General features: G+C 38.2%; 1 protein-coding gene and 1 non-coding gene across 2 annotated transcripts; both read left to right on the forward strand.

The window, feature by feature from the left end:
* The first annotated feature begins 6,988 nt into the window (after positions 1–6,988).
* LOC112752552 (small nucleolar RNA R71) lies at positions 6,989–7,096 on the forward strand. The gene has a single exon (XR_003176984.1). It is a non-coding gene; the product is annotated as a small nucleolar RNA R71 (small nucleolar RNA).
* A 5,153-nt stretch (positions 7,097–12,249) lies between these two features.
* LOC112749025 (protein FAR1-RELATED SEQUENCE 5-like) lies at positions 12,250–13,242 on the forward strand. Its single transcript, XM_025797283.1, has one exon. The coding sequence runs from the start codon at positions 12,250–12,252 to the stop codon at positions 13,240–13,242; it is 993 nt and encodes a 330-aa protein (XP_025653068.1).
* The last annotated feature ends 2,450 nt before the right edge of the window (positions 13,243–15,692 follow it).

Genomic DNA, 15,692 nt, shown 5'->3' on the forward strand with positions numbered 1-15,692 from the left:
TTTGAAGGCCTTGACTAATAGCTCATACTTCTAGGTGAAGTGATTCTCAAGAGTACAGGCATGAACTTGAAATGCAATTGATATGTGACACTCTTATGTATATACAGCATTTGGAAAAGCTTTATTTCTTTATACCTGAAAACTGCATATCTACCTAAAGGAATCAAAATTGCACTTTTTGAAATCTAATTAGTGGTGTGAGCACTGAGCAGTGTGTTCATGTTATGGTTGCTTTATATTTTAGGTTTATTTCAGACTTTGGAGTTCTTATTGGATTTGAAATTTGGGAATTTTGATAGTTTTAGTTGTACATGAATTATTCTTGAAAGGATATTACTATGAGGTATATCTTATATTGATTTTGGCTATGAATCTTGGTGCACGAAATTGTGTTGTCCAGGCTCGAACAATCCCTGGTAATGGCTCCAAAACTTGGTGCTTTGATCTTAATTCATAATTGTCACAACTTCGATACAACTAACCAGCAAGTGCACTGGGTCGTCCAAGTAATACCTTACGTGAGTAAGGGTCGAATCCCACGGAGATTGTTGGTATGAAGCAAGCTATGGTCACCTTGTAAACCTCAGTCAGGCAGATATAAAGTGATAATGGTGTTTTCGAATATTATATAATAAGATAGGGATAGAGGTACTTATGTAAATCATTGGTAGGAATTTCAGATAAGCGAATGGAGATGCTTTTCGTTCCTCTGAACCTCTGCTTTCCTGCTATCTTCATCCAATCAGTCTTACTCCTTTCCATGGCTGGCTTTATGCAAGGGCATCACCGTTGTCAGTGGCTACATCCCCTCCTCTCAGTGAATAATATGCTCACGCACCCTGTCACGGCACGGCTATTCATCTGTCGGTTCTCGATCATGCTGGAATAGGATTCACCCTCCTTTTGCGTCTGTCACTAACGCCCAACAATCGCGAGTTTGAAGCTCGTCACAGTCATTCAATCATTGAATCCTACTCAGAATACCACAGACAAGGTTTAGACCTTCCGGATTCTCTTGAATGCCGCTATCATTCTAGCTTACGCCACGAAGATTCTGGTTAGGAGATCTAAGAGATATTCATTCTAGCTTAATTCATGTAGAACAGAAGTGTTTGTCAGGCACGCGTTCATAAGGGAGAAGGATGATGAGCGTCACACATAATCATCACCTTCATCACGTTCTTGGGTGCGAATGGATATCTTAGAAGCGAAATAAGAAGAATTGAATGGAAAACAGTAGTACTTTGCATTAATCTTTGAGGAACAGCAGAGCTCCACACCTTAATCTATGGAGTGTAGAAACTCTACCGTATGAAAATACATAAGTGAAGGTCCAGGCATGGCCGAGATGGCCAGCCCCCTAAACGAGATCAATAGTCTCCTAAGATGAACAATGGAATAAAACTGAGACCAAAGATGGTCAAAAAGACGTCTAATACAATAGTAAGAGGTCCTATTTATAATAAACTAGTCACTAGGGTTTACATGAGTAAGTAATTGATGCATAAATCCACTTCCGGGGCCCACTTGGTGTGTGTTTGGGCTGAGCCTGAGTGTTCCACGTGCAGAGGCCATTTGTGGAGTTGAACGCCAGTTTCTGTGCCAGTTTGGGCGTTCAACTCTGGTTTTGGATCCTTTTCTGGCGCTGGACGCCAGATTTGGGCAGAAGGCTGGCGTTGAACGCCAGTTTACGTCGTCAATTCTTGGCCAAAGTATGGACTATTATATATTGCTGGAAATCCCTAGATGTCTACTTTCCAAAGCAATTGGAAGCGCGCCATTTCGAGTTCTGTAGCTCCAGAAAATCCACTTTGAGTGCAGGGAGGTCAGAATCCAACAGCATCAGCAGTCCTTCTTCAACCTCTGAATCTGATTTTTGCTCAAGTCCCTCAATTTCAGCCAAAAAATACCTGAAATCACAGAAAAACACACAAACTCATAGTAAAGTCCAGAAATGTGAATTTAACATAAAAACTAATGAAAGCATCCCTAAAAGTAGCTAGATTCTACTAAAAACATACTAAAAACAATGTCAAAAAGCGTATAAATTATCCGCTCATCACAACACCAAACTTAAATTGTTGCTTGTCCCCAAGCAACTGGAAATCAAATAGGATAAAAAAAAGAGAATATACTATAAATTCCAAACTATCAATGAAACAGAGCTTCAATCAAATGAGCGGGACTTATAGCTTTTTGCCTCTTGAATAGTTTTGGCATCTCACTTTATCCATTGAGGTTCAGAATGATTGGCATCTATAGGAACTTCAGATTTCGGATAGTGTTATTGACTCTCCTAGTTCAGTATGATGATTCTTGAACACAGCTTCTTCATGAGTCTTGGCCGTGGCCCTAAGCACTTTGTTTTCCAGTATTACCACCGGATACATAAATGCCACAGACACATAATTGGGTGAACCTTTTCAGATTGTGACTCAGCTTTGCTAAAGTCCCCAATTAGAGGTGTCCAGGGTTCTTAAGTACACTCTTTTTTTGCTTTGGACCTTGACTTTAACCGCTCAGTCTCAAGTTTTCACTTGACACCTACACGCCACAAGCACATGGTTAGGGACAGCTTGGTTTAGCCGCTTAGGCCAGGATTTTATTCCTTTAGGCCCTCCTATCCACTGATGCTCAAAGCCTTGGGATCCTTTTTATTTGCCCTTGCCTTTTGGTTTTAAGGGTTATTGGCTTTTTGCTCTTGCCTCTTGGTTTTAAGAGCTTTTGGCTTTTTCTGCTTGCTTTTTCTTTTTCTTTCTATTTTTTTCTCGCCTATTTTTTTTTTCTATTATTTTTTTTTCTGCAAGCTTTGTTCTTTGCTGCTTTTTCTTGCTTCAAGAATCATTTTTATGATTTTTCAGATTATCAAATAACATGTCTCCTAGTCATCATTCTTTCAAGAGCCAACATATTTAACATTCTTAAACAACAACTTCAAAAGACATATGCACTGTTCAAGCATACATTCAGAAAACAAGAAGCATTGTCACCACATCAATATAATTAAACTAAGTTCAAGGATAAATTCGAAACTCTTGTACTTCTTGTTCTTTTGAATTAAAACATTTTTCTTTTAAGAGAGGTGATGGATTCATAGGACATTCATATCTTTAAGACAAAGTTACTAACTACTAATGATCATGTAATGAAGACACAAACATAGATAAGCACATAACATAGAAAACGAAAAACAGAGAAAGCAAGAACAAGGAATGAATCCACCTTAGTGATGGTGGCGTTTCCTTCTTGAGGAACCAATGATGTCCTTGAGCTCTTCTATGTCTCTTCCTTGTCTTTGTTGCTCCTCCATCATTGCTTTTTGATCTTCTCTTATTTCATGAAGCATGATGGAGTGCTCTTGATGTTCCACCCTTAGTTGTTCCATATTGGAACTCAATTCTTCTAGGGAGGTGTTGATGTGCTCCCAATAGTTTTGTGGAGGAAAGTGCATTTGAGGCATTTCCGGAATCTCATGGTGATGAGCTTCTTGCGCCTCTTGAGCTCCATGACTGGGCTCTCTTGCTTGCTCCATCTTTTTCTTAGTGATGGGCTTTTCCTCTTTAATGAGGATATCTCCCTCTATGTCAATCCCAGCTGAATTGCATAGGTGGCAAATGAGGTGAGGAAAGGCTAACCTTGCCATGGTGGAGGACTTGTCAGCCACCTTGTAGAGTTCTTGAGGTATAATCTCATGAACTTCCACCTCTTCTCCAATCATGATGCTATGGATCATGATGGCCCGGTCTATAGTAACTTCAGACCGGTTGCTAGTGGGAATGATTGAGCATTGAATAAACTCCAATCATCCTCTAGCTATAGGCTTGAGATCCAATCTTCTTAGTTGAACCGGCTTGCCTTTGGAGTCAATCTTCCATTGAGCTCCTTCTACACATATGTCCATAAGGACTTGGTCCAACCTTTGATCAAAGTTGACTCTCCTTGTGTAGGGGCGTGCGTTCTCTTCCATGTATGGCAAGTTGAACGCCAACTTCACATTCTCCGGACTAAAATCTAAGTATTTCCCCCGAACCATTGTAACATAGTTCTTTGGATCCGGGTTCTTACTTTGATCATGGTTCTTGGTGATCCATGCATTGGCATAGAACTCTTGAACCATTAGGATGCCGACTTGTTGGATGGGATTTGTTAGAACTTCCCAACCTCTTCTTTGAATTTCATGTCGGATCTCCGGATACTCATTTCTTTTGAGTTTGAAAGGGACCTCAGGGATCACCTTCTTCTTGGCCACAACATCGTAGAAGTGGTCTTGATGGGCTTTGGAGATGAACCTTTCCATCTCCCATGACTCGGATGTGGAAGCTTTTATCTTCCCTTTCCCTCTTCTAGAGGATTCTCCGGTCTTAGGTGCCATCAATGGTAATGGAAAAACAAAAAAGCTATGCTTTTACCACACCAAACTTAGAATATTGCTCGCCCTCGAGCAATAAACAAAAGAATAGAAGGAGAAGAAGAAGAAATATGGAGAGGGAGAGGGAGATGTGTTTCGGCCAAGAAGGGTGTAGAGGGGTGTGTTGTGTGAATTTGATGAAGAATGGAGGGCTTTATATAGGGAAGGGAGGGGGGGTATTGGTTCGGCCATATGGGTGGGTTTGGGTGGGAAATTGGTTTTGAATTTTGAAGGTAGGTGGAGTTTATGAGGTAGGTTTATAGGGAAGAGTGGATGGATGTGAGTGGTGAAGAGGTGATGGGGAAGAGAGTTTGAGGTGATTGGTGAAGGGTTTTTGGGTAAGAGTGTTTATGGGGTTGTGTGAAAGAGAGTGGTGAGAAGAAGTGAGTGGAGGTAGGTGGGGATCCTGTGGGGTCCACAGATCCTGAGTGGATCCTGTGGGGTCCACAGATCCTGAGGTGTTCAAGGATTTACATCCCTACACCCATTAGGCATGTAAAAATGCCTTTGTATCCAACTCTGGGCGTTCAGCGCCAGGTTGGTGGCCATTTTGGGCGTTCAACGCCCATCTGTGTGCCATTTCTGGCGTTGAACGCCAGAACCATGCCTGTTCTGGCGTTCAGCGCCCAGAAGCTGCCCATTTTGGGCGTTCAGCGCCAGAACCATGCTCTGTTCTGGCGCTGAACGCCAGACAGATGCTCCTCCAGGGTGTGATTTTTCTTCTGCTGTTTTTGATTCCGTTTTCAATTTTTATATTTATTTTTGTGACTCCACATGATCATGAACCTAAGAAAACATGAAAAACAATAATAATAGAGTTAGATAAACATTGGGTTGCCTCCCAACAAGCGCTTCTTTAATGTCAATAGCTTGATAGTGGGCTCTCATGGAGCCTCACAGATGTGCAGAGCTTTGTTGAGACTCTCCAACACCAAACTTAGAGTTTGGATATGGGAGTTCAACACCAAACTTAGAGTTTGGTTGTGGCCTCCCAACACCAAATTTAGAGTTTGACTGTGGGGGCTCTGGTTGACTCTGCTTTGAGAGAAGCTTTCCATGCTTCCTCTCCATGGTTGCAGAGGGAGATCCTTGAGTTTTGAATACAAGGGAGTTCTCATTCCATTGAAGGACTATTTCACCTCTGTCAACATCAATCACAGCTCTTGCTGTGGCCAGGAAAGGTCTTCCTAGGATGATGGATTCATCCTCTTCCTTTCCAGTATCCAGGACTATGAAATCAGTAGGTATGTAAAGGCCCTCAACCTTTACTAATACATCTTCTACTTGTCCATAAGCCTGTCTTCTTGAGCTGTCTGCCATCTCTAGTGAGATTTTAGCAGCTTGTACCCCATAGATTCCCAGTTTCTCTATTACAGAGAGGGGCATGAGGTTTATACCTGAACCAAGGTCACACAGAGCTTTAAAGATCATGGTGCCTATGGTACAAGGTAATATGAACTTTCCAGGATCCTGTCTCTTCTGAGGCAATGTCAGTTGATCCAGATCACTTAGTTCATTGATGAACAAGGGAGGTTCAACTTCCCAAGTATCAATGCCAAATAGTTTGGCATTCAGCTTCATGATTGCACCAAGAAACTTGGCAGTTTGCTCTTCAGTAACATCCTCATTCTCTTCAGAAGAGGAATACTCATCAGAGCTCATGAAGGGCATAAGGAGGTTCAATGGAATCTCTATGGTCTCTAGATGAGCCTCAGAGTCCTTTGGTTCCTCAGAGGGAAGCTCCTTATTGATCACTGGACGTCCCAGGAGGTCTTCCTCCTTGGGATTCACGTCCTCTCCTCTCCTCACAGGTTCGGCCATGGCGCTTATGTCAATGGCCTTGCACTCTCCTTTTGGGTTCTCTTTTGTATTGCTTGGGAGAGTACTAGGAGGGATTTCAGTGATCCTTTTACTCAGCTGGCCCACTTGTGCTTCCAGATTTCTAATGGAAGACCTTGTTTCATTCATGAAACTTACAGTGGCCTTAGATAGATCAGAGACTAGATTTGCTAAATTAGAAGCATTTTGTTCAGAGTTCTCTGTCTGTTGCTGAGTGGATGATGGAAAAGGCTTGCTATTGCTAAACCTGTTTCTTCCACCATTATTAAAGCCTTGTTGGGGCTTTTGATCCTTCCATGAGAAATTTGGATGATTTCTCCATGTTGAGTTATAGGTGTTTCCATAAGGTTCACCTAAGTAATTTACCTCTGCTATTGCAGGGTTCTCAGGATCATAGGCTTCTTCTTCAGAAGATGCCTCTTGAGTACTGTTGGATGCAGCTTGCATTCCATGCAGACTCTGAGAGATCATATTGACTTGCTGAGTCAATATTTTATTCTGAGCCAATATGGCATTCAGAGTATCAACCTCAAGAACTCCCTTCTTCATAGGCGTCCCATTATTCACAGGATTCCTTTCAGAAGTGTACATGAACTGGTTATTAGCAACCATGTCAATGAGTTCTTGAGCTTCTGCAGGCGTTTTCTTCAGGTGAATGGATCCACCTGCAGAAGTGTCCAGTGACATCTTTGATAGCTCAGATAAACCATCATAGAATATATCCAGGATGGTCCATTCTGAAAGCATGTCAGAAGGACACTTTTTGGTCAACTGTTTGTATCTTTCCCAAGCTTCATAGAGGGATTCACCTTCTTTCTGTCTGAAGGTTTGAACATCAGCTCTAAGCTTGCTCAGCTTTTGAGGAGGAAAGTACTTGGCTAAGAAAGCCGTGACCAGCTTATCCCAAGAGTTCAGGCTGTCTTTGGGTTGAGAATCCAACCATAATCTAGCTCTGTCTCTTACAGCAAAAGGGAAAAGCATGAGCCTGTAGACTTCAGGATCTACTCCATTAGTCTTAACAGTATCACATATCTGCAAGAATTCAGTCAAGAACTGAAAAGGATCTTCAGATGGAAGTCCATGAAACTTGCAGTTCTGCTGCATCAGAGAAACTAATTGAGGTTTCAGCTCAAAGTTGTTTGCTCCAATGGCAGGAATGGAGATGCTTCTTCCATGTAAATTGGAATTAGGTGCAGTAAAGTCACCAAGCATCTTCCTTACATTATTATTATTTTCGGCTGCCATCTCCTCTGCCTGTTCGAAAATTTCTGAAAGGTTATCTCTGGATTGTTGTATTTTAGCTTCTCTTAATTTTCTCTTCAGAGTCCTTTCAGGTTCTGGATCTGCTTCCACAAGAATGTTCTTATCCTTGCTCCTGCTCATATGACAAAGAAGAAGACACAGAAAAATAATAATAATAATGGAGATCCTTTATACCACAGTATAGGGATTCCTGTGTTAGTGGAAGAAGAGGGGGAGATAAAGAATGTGATGTAAAGGAAGAAACACAACTGTACGAATGGAAGATATGTGAGATGAGATGTTAGGATATGAATGAATAAATAGAATAAGATGGGAGAGAGAGAATTTTCGAAAATATTTTTGAAAAAGAGTTAGTGATTTTCGAAAATGGTTTTTGAAAAATGTTAGTAATTTTTCGAAAATTTTTGAAATCAAAAATAGAAAATAAAAATAATTAGTTAATTAAAAAGAAATTTTTGAAAAAGAGGGAAGATATTTTCGAAAAATGAGAGAGAGAGAGTTAGTTAGGTGGTTTTGAAAAAGTTAAGAAACAAACAAAAAGTTAGTTAGTTAGTTGAAACAAATTTTGAAAACCAATTTTGGAAAGATAAGAAGTTAGGAAGTTAGAAAAGATATTTTGAAAAGATATTTTTGAAAAAGATAAGATAAGAAGATATTTTGAAAAGATATGATAGGAATTAGTTTTGAAAAAGATTTGATTTTTAAAATCTCAATTAATGACTTGATTCATAAGAAATCACAAGATATGATTCTAGAACTTAAAGTTTGAATCTTTCTTAACAAGCAAGTAACAAACTTCAAATTTTTGAATCAAAACATTAATTGTTATTGTTATTTTCGAAAATTTGGTATAAAAATAAGAAAAAGATTTTTGAAAAATATTTTTGAAATTTTTGAAAATAACTAAGAATTTTGAAAAAGATTTGATTTTTGAAAAAGATTTTGAAAAAGATAAGATTTTCAAATTGAAAATTTGATTTGACTCATGAGAAACAACTTGATTTTAAAATTTTTTGAAAAAGTCAACTCAAATTTTCGAATTTGATGAGAGAAAAAGGGAAAGATATTTTTTTTGATTTTTTGAATTTTTAAGAAAACATGAAAAATATGCAATGCATGAAATTTTTAGATCAAAACAATGAATGCATGCAAGAATGCTATGAATGTCATGATGAACATTAAGAACATATTTTTGAAAAATTTTTAATGCAAAGAAAACATGCAAGACACCAAACTTAGAATTCTTTAATGCTTAGACATTAAGAATTCAAGAATGCATATGATAAACATGAAAAGACACAAAACAAAAATTCATCAAGATCAAACAAGAAGACTTACCAAGAACAACTTGAAGATCATGAAGAACACTATGAATGCATGATATTTTCGAAAAAATGCAAGATGCATATGCAATTGACACCAAACTTATAACATGACTCAAGACTCAAACAAGAAACAGAAAAATATTTTTGATTTTTATGATTTTCTGATTTTTTTGGATTTTTATTTTATATTTTTCGAAAATTGAAAGAAAAATAAGGATTCCAAAATTTTTAATATGAATTCCAGGAATCTTGCCATGTTAGTCTAAAGCTTCAGTCCAGGAATTAGACATGGCTCACTAGCCAGCCAAGCTTTCAATGAAAGCTCCAGTCCAAAACACTAGACATGGCCAATGGCCAGCCAAGCTTCAGCAAGTATGGATACTTTTCATGTATAGAACAACTCAGTGTGTGAGAATCTCTTCATTTGTGATGGCAAGTTGAAACCCCAATCCAAAAAGTTAGACATGGCTTACAGCCAGCCAGGCTTCAACATGCTTCATGAAACACTAGAATTCATTCTTAAAAATTTTGAATAAAATTTTTGAAAAGAATTTTTTATTTTTTATTTTTTCGAAAACATATGAGAGATTTTTGAAATATTTTAGAAAAATTTTTGAAAATAAAATAAAAAGAAAATTACCTAATCTGAGCAACAAGATGAACCGTCAGTTGTCCAAACTCAAACAATCCCCGGCAACGGCGCCAAAAACTTGGTGCACGAAATTGTGTTGTCCAGGCTCGAACAATCCCTGGTAATGGCTCCAAAACTTGGTGCTTTGATCTTAATTCATAATTGTCACAACTTCGATACAACTAACCAGCAAGTGCACTGGGTCGTCCAAGTAATACCTTACGTGAGTAAGGGTCGAATCCCACGGAGATTGTTGGTATGAAGCAAGCTATGGTCACCTTGTAAACCTCAGTCAGGCAGATATAAAGTGATAATGGTGTTTTCGAATATTATATAATAAGATAGGGATAGAGGTACTTATGTAAATCATTGGTAGGAATTTCAGATAAGCGAATGGAGATGCTTTTCGTTCCTCTGAACCTCTGCTTTCCTGCTATCTTCATCCAATCAGTCTTACTCCTTTCCATGGCTGGCTTTATGCAAGGGCATCACCGTTGTCAGTGGCTACATCCCCTCCTCTCAGTGAATAATATGCTCACGCACCCTGTCACGGCACGGCTATTCATCTGTCGGTTCTCGATCATGCTGGAATAGGATTCACCCTCCTTTTGCGTCTGTCACTAACGCCCAACAATCGCGAGTTTGAAGCTCGTCACAGTCATTCAATCATTGAATCCTACTCAGAATACCACAGACAAGGTTTAGACCTTCCGGATTCTCTTGAATGCCACCATCATTCTAGCTTACGCCACGAAGATTCTGGTTAGGAGATCTAAGAGATATTCATTCTAGCTTAATTCATGTAGAACAGAAGTGTTTGTCAAGCACGCGTTCATAAGGGAGAAGGATGATGAGCGTCACACATAATCATCACCTTCATCACGTTCTTGGGTGCGAATGGACATCTTAGAAGCGAAATAAGAAGAATTGAATGGAAAACAGTAGTACTTTGCATTAATCTTTGAGGAACAGCAGAGCTCCACACCTTAATCTATGGAGTGTAGAAACTCTACCGTATGAAAATACATAAGTGAAGGTCCAGGCATGGCCGAGATGGCCAGCCCCCTAAACGAGATCAATAGTCTCCTAAGATGAACAATGGAATAAAACTGAGACCAAAGATGGTCAAAAAGACGTCTAATACAATAGTAAGAGGTCCTATTTATAATAAACTAGTCACTAGGGTTTACATGAGTAAGTAATTGATGCATAAATCCACTTCCGGGGCCCACTTGGTGTGTGTTTGGGCTGAGCCTGAGTGTTCCACGTGCAGAGGCCATTTGTGGAGTTGAACGCCAGCTTCTGTGCCAGTTTGGGCGTTCAACTCTGGTTTTGGATCCTTTTCTGGCGCTGGACGCCAGATTTGGGCAGAAGGCTGGCGTTGAACGCCAGTTTACGTCGTCAATTCTTGGCCAAAGTATGGACTATTATATATTGCTGGAAAGCCCTGGATGTCTACTTTCCAAAGCAATTGAAAGCACGCCATTTCGAGTTTTGTAGCTCCAGAAAATCTACTTTGAGTGCAGGGAGGTCAGAATCCAACAGCATCAGCAGTCCTTCTTCAACCTCTGAATCTGATTTTTGCTCAAGTCCCTCAATTTCAGCCAAAAAATACCTGAAATCACAGAAAAACACACAAACTCATAGTAAAGTCCAGAAATGTGAATTTAACATAAAAACTAATGAAAACATCCCTAAAAGTAGCTAGATTCTACTAAAAACATACTAAAAACAATGTCAAAAAGCGTATAAATTATCCGCTCATCAAATCTATATAATTGATCTTAATCACTAAAATATGAGACAAGATAGAATTTAAGCTGCCATAAGCAAATTCAGAAATTAGAATTGTGATTCTTTTTTAAAATTCAATGATTATTGGTTAGTTTTGCTTATTTGATTATAAATTGTACCTAATTTATGCTATTTTTTGGGTAATTAACGTTAGTCACTATAAATTACAGGAAGCATCAAATAGTCAAAGACACACAAGTGATCAAAATGTGCATAATGTTAGTGATCATGTGGATGAAGATGCAACTTCAGATGCGGTGGATATGGATCAATATCGCATAAACTCTTGGGAAGATATTGGTAAGATTGATTTCTCAAGTCTATGTATGGAAAATATTTGTCAATTGCACTTTGCTGATCTTGGCTTGGCATTCGAATTTTATAATTCATATGCCAAGACGAGGGGCTTTAGTGTGCGAAAGAGTAGAAGTAGAATAGTTGATGGAAAAGTTAGAGAAAAAACATATGTTTGTTCTTGTGAAGGGTATAGATTAGAAAAATGGAACCATATGAAAAATCGAGTTAGGGAGCCAAAACCAGAGACAAGATGTGGTTGTATGAGTAAACTTCATGTTATTTTCAATGCGGTAACTGAGAGTTAGGTAGTGAGAGATTTTTGTGATGAACACAACCATGAGCTTGTTGTTCCAAAGTTAGCAAGAATGTTAAGATCTCACAAGAAAATGACTGAGCCTGACATTAGTCAAATGAACCATATGAAAGAGGTGAGGATCAGCATGCCAAACATATTTGGGTCATTAGCTAGTTAGTGTGGTGGGTACGAGAACGTTAATTTTTCAATTAAGGATATGCACAATCAAGTTACGAAGTAAAGAAGACAATTACCTGATGATTTAACCTCTGCAATGGCTTACCTGGAAATGCTAGCAGCAAGGGATCAAAACTTGTTCTATAGTGTTGAGAAGGGCAGAGAATGAGTGTTTCGGCAAATTTTTTAGTGTGATGGCCGGTGCCAGTTGGACTACGATATGTTCGGGGATGTGCTAGCATTTGACGCCACATATAAGAAGAATAGATACAGATTGCCGGTGGTAATATTCTCGGGAGTTAACCACCATAATCAAACCGTTGTATTTGGTGCTGCGCTAGTTTCGAATGAGAGGAAAAGCACGTATGTTTGGTTACTAAAACAGCTTCTCATAGCAATGAAGGGAAAGACACCGACTTCAGTAATTACGGATGGTCATCCATCGATGGCTCTAGCTATTCAGGAAGTGTTTCCGAATGCACATCATAGATTATGTGCATGGCACTTGATGCATAATGCAACAAGCAATATTCACAAACCTCAGTTTACGAAAATGTTTACAAAGTTAATGCTAGGTGATTACGAAGTTGGTGTTTTCGAACAAAAGTGGGAGGAAATGGTTGGATTCTTTGGAGTGGAAGATCGAGAATGGATAGTAGATATGTATGGGAAAAGAAACATGTGGGCTACCGCTCATATCCGAGGAAAATTCTTTGTTGGGTTTAGAACGACTTCGAGGTGTGAAAGTCTACATGCTGTCCTCAAAAGATATGTTAAATCACGCCATAATTTGACAGAATTTGTTCAACACTTCCAGCGTTGTTTGAGCTACATGCGGCACAGAGAGGATTTGGCAGACTTTAAATCATCAACTGGACAACCTGTGATGCAGACACACTTTCAACAATTAGAAAGGTCAGCAGCTACCATTTATACCCAGCAAATTTTTATGTTGTTTCGTTTAATGCTCCACAAGGCCAGCACATTGAAGGTAATATATGAAAAGGAAACGAGTTCTTGCAAGATTTATCAGGTGTCAAAATTTTACAAGCCTAACATGATATGGCATGTGTCTTTTCACGGAGAGCAAGATGAATTTAAATGCTCATGCATGAGAATGGACTCCATAGGTATTCCATGTAGTCATATACTTGCTGTTTTGGGTTTTCTAGACATTGCAGAGCTGCCAAAATCATTAGTGCTGCGAAGATAGACTAGAAAAGCGAAGGAAGGCATTAGTGGGTATGATGACATGGGTGGCTTGATGGAGGATTCGTTGGATATCAGTCGGCGTGCATGTTTGGCACATTGGTGTAAACAAATTATGAACGAAGGGTGCCTAAAAGGGGATCTTTTTAATGAATCACAAGATGCATTGGTAAATATACTTTCATGTATTAGGGCTCATAGTGGGGACAATAACATGATGGAGGGGCATGCAGAATACATGTATGAAGACCTTGTAAAGAATGGAAGTACTGAGATAGAGACCACAAGGAAGCCTAAGCATTGCAGCTACTGTCGCAAAGGAGGTCATAACATTGTTACATGTTCCATGAGGAAAATGGATGAAAGGACTCCCCAATTTGATGATGACGCTGAGGAGAATATTGAGGGTGAAGACTACTCCTTCGTAGATGCTGAAAGTGATGAGTATGTTCACACTGAATGGTTTGAGGAGGAAGATGTAAGTACAATACATTTGTTGAGTATATTTTGTTACATATAATATTGTATGGCTAGCTCATAAGCCTTCCTATTTGCTGTTTTAATCTAGGAATATTAGATTCCTCAAGGTATTATGAACAGAGTGGTGGCGAGACTGACTCAATGGATTACGATTCTGGTGGTATAAAATGTTTTAAATTTTATTTTTTATTTTTTGTTATACTTATTTTACTCTTTTTAAACTTAAAAATATGTCGCTTAAATTTCAGGGGCAAACGATGATGATGAGGCAGAGTTGTGAACCATCCGTTACAATAATCAAAGACAAGTTTAAAAGCACTTTTTTTTTTCTGTTTCTATTAATTTTACTTTTGGAACTTGTTTACATCACTTTGAATCTTAAATACTTTATAAGAGGAGAATGAGTTATTCATTTTTTTTTGTGAATGCACTTATATTTGGATGATTATTGCTGCTTAGTGTTTGCAGCCAAGAATGCTTTTTATTGATGTTAAATTGCTTTACAGCTTGCTAGACTTCATAAACTGAATAATACATGGTTGATTGTGCAGCAATTTTAGTGATTTTTGGAATTTTGATTTATGTTATGGCTTAGTTTCAATATGAAACCATATTGGTGCCTGAGGTTTATCTGTTCAGTTTAAAAATATAATTTGAAGCCAGTTCTTTTCTTCTTTGAGTTTCATTATGTTATTTGATCAAAACAGTTTTTCTGAGGAATTGTTGGTATCCATAGCTAAAATAAATATACATGACAGTAGTTCATGAAGTTCTATCTTTGTAGGGGGGAAGCAAATCAAAGCAATTACTAGCAACCATAGTTTCTTTTTCTTTTCTATTTTTAATGTGTATCTTGCTGAGGAATTAGGGAGAATGAAGTGGAAAAATACAAATACTGCCTAGTTTGCCATTCTTAAAGAAGAAGTGGATCTGAAATTTTATGCTTCCAATACTATCAACTAAGTTTTGGTAATTACTGCATTATAGTAATGAGCGAATCTATTTTGTTTATTTTTTCAATTTTTTATTCTTGTTTAGAACTTTAGTGCTTTGCTATCCATGGTCACATAGCTTCCTGGTATTATAGTAGCACATATTTTACTGCTGATATTGTAGCACGATAGTTAGCTCATGATGCTTGTAACTATGGGAATCAAGCAGTTCAGAACAATACCAGAGTGTTAGTAGATTCAGTTCTTGGTTCCTTGCACTCAGGGGGCAGGTTGGAGTCCAAATGGAAGACAATTTTTGGTTCTAAACTCATGACCATTAGATACCAGTGATCATTATCTTTAATGGGAATATAAATCTGAACACAATGCATGGTTCAATAGAGGTGTCAAAAAATATACATAATTGTATGCTAACTGAAGAGATAAGGACAAGAGCTTACATATTCAAGTGAAGGGTATTTTCCCATATAATTTGCATATTTATCAATTTACTCTTCTATTTGGAGATGTTGAAATACATCAACTTGTTTTATATGTCATAAATTATGTAGATAAAAAGTATAGAATAAAAAATAACAATTCAAGCTTTCTTATTTGATAACTATAACAAAACGTACTGAAAAAGAGGGAGGAAGGCACCAAGTTGTCTTCAGAGTAATGCTTTTTTGCTCCCATGTACATCTCCTAGCCCAAAGCTCCATGATCTAATTCAAGCATAGATATGGTTAGGCATTTATCCAATTTTTGAGCATATAGATGACTACGTTAGATTGATAGATAATTACTTTTACCTTGGCAGTAATTATATGATCCTTGCTCAAGCAAAAAAGTTCTTGACGTATTGCGGACGAACCTCCTATCTTTACAATGTGCTCACTGATAACAAGTGAACATAGACTCAATGCGAAAATCAGCCGTGAATGAATATTGAGCTTATTTATGAACATGAAAAAATGTATACCTTGGTGATAAATCCGGATCAAAAACATATGCAAACATCTCTACTTGTCCCTTACTCAAG

Source organism: Arachis hypogaea, chromosome 15, assembly GCF_003086295.3.
Source record: "Arachis hypogaea cultivar Tifrunner chromosome 15, arahy.Tifrunner.gnm2.J5K5, whole genome shotgun sequence".
Lineage (NCBI taxonomy): Eukaryota > Viridiplantae > Streptophyta > Magnoliopsida > Fabales > Fabaceae > Arachis > Arachis hypogaea.

Excerpts from the sequence above, each read along its gene's own strand:
- LOC112749025 (XM_025797283.1), top strand. The coding sequence starts at position 12,250 with ATGTTCGGGGATGTGCTAGCATTTGACGCCACATATAAGAAGAATAGA.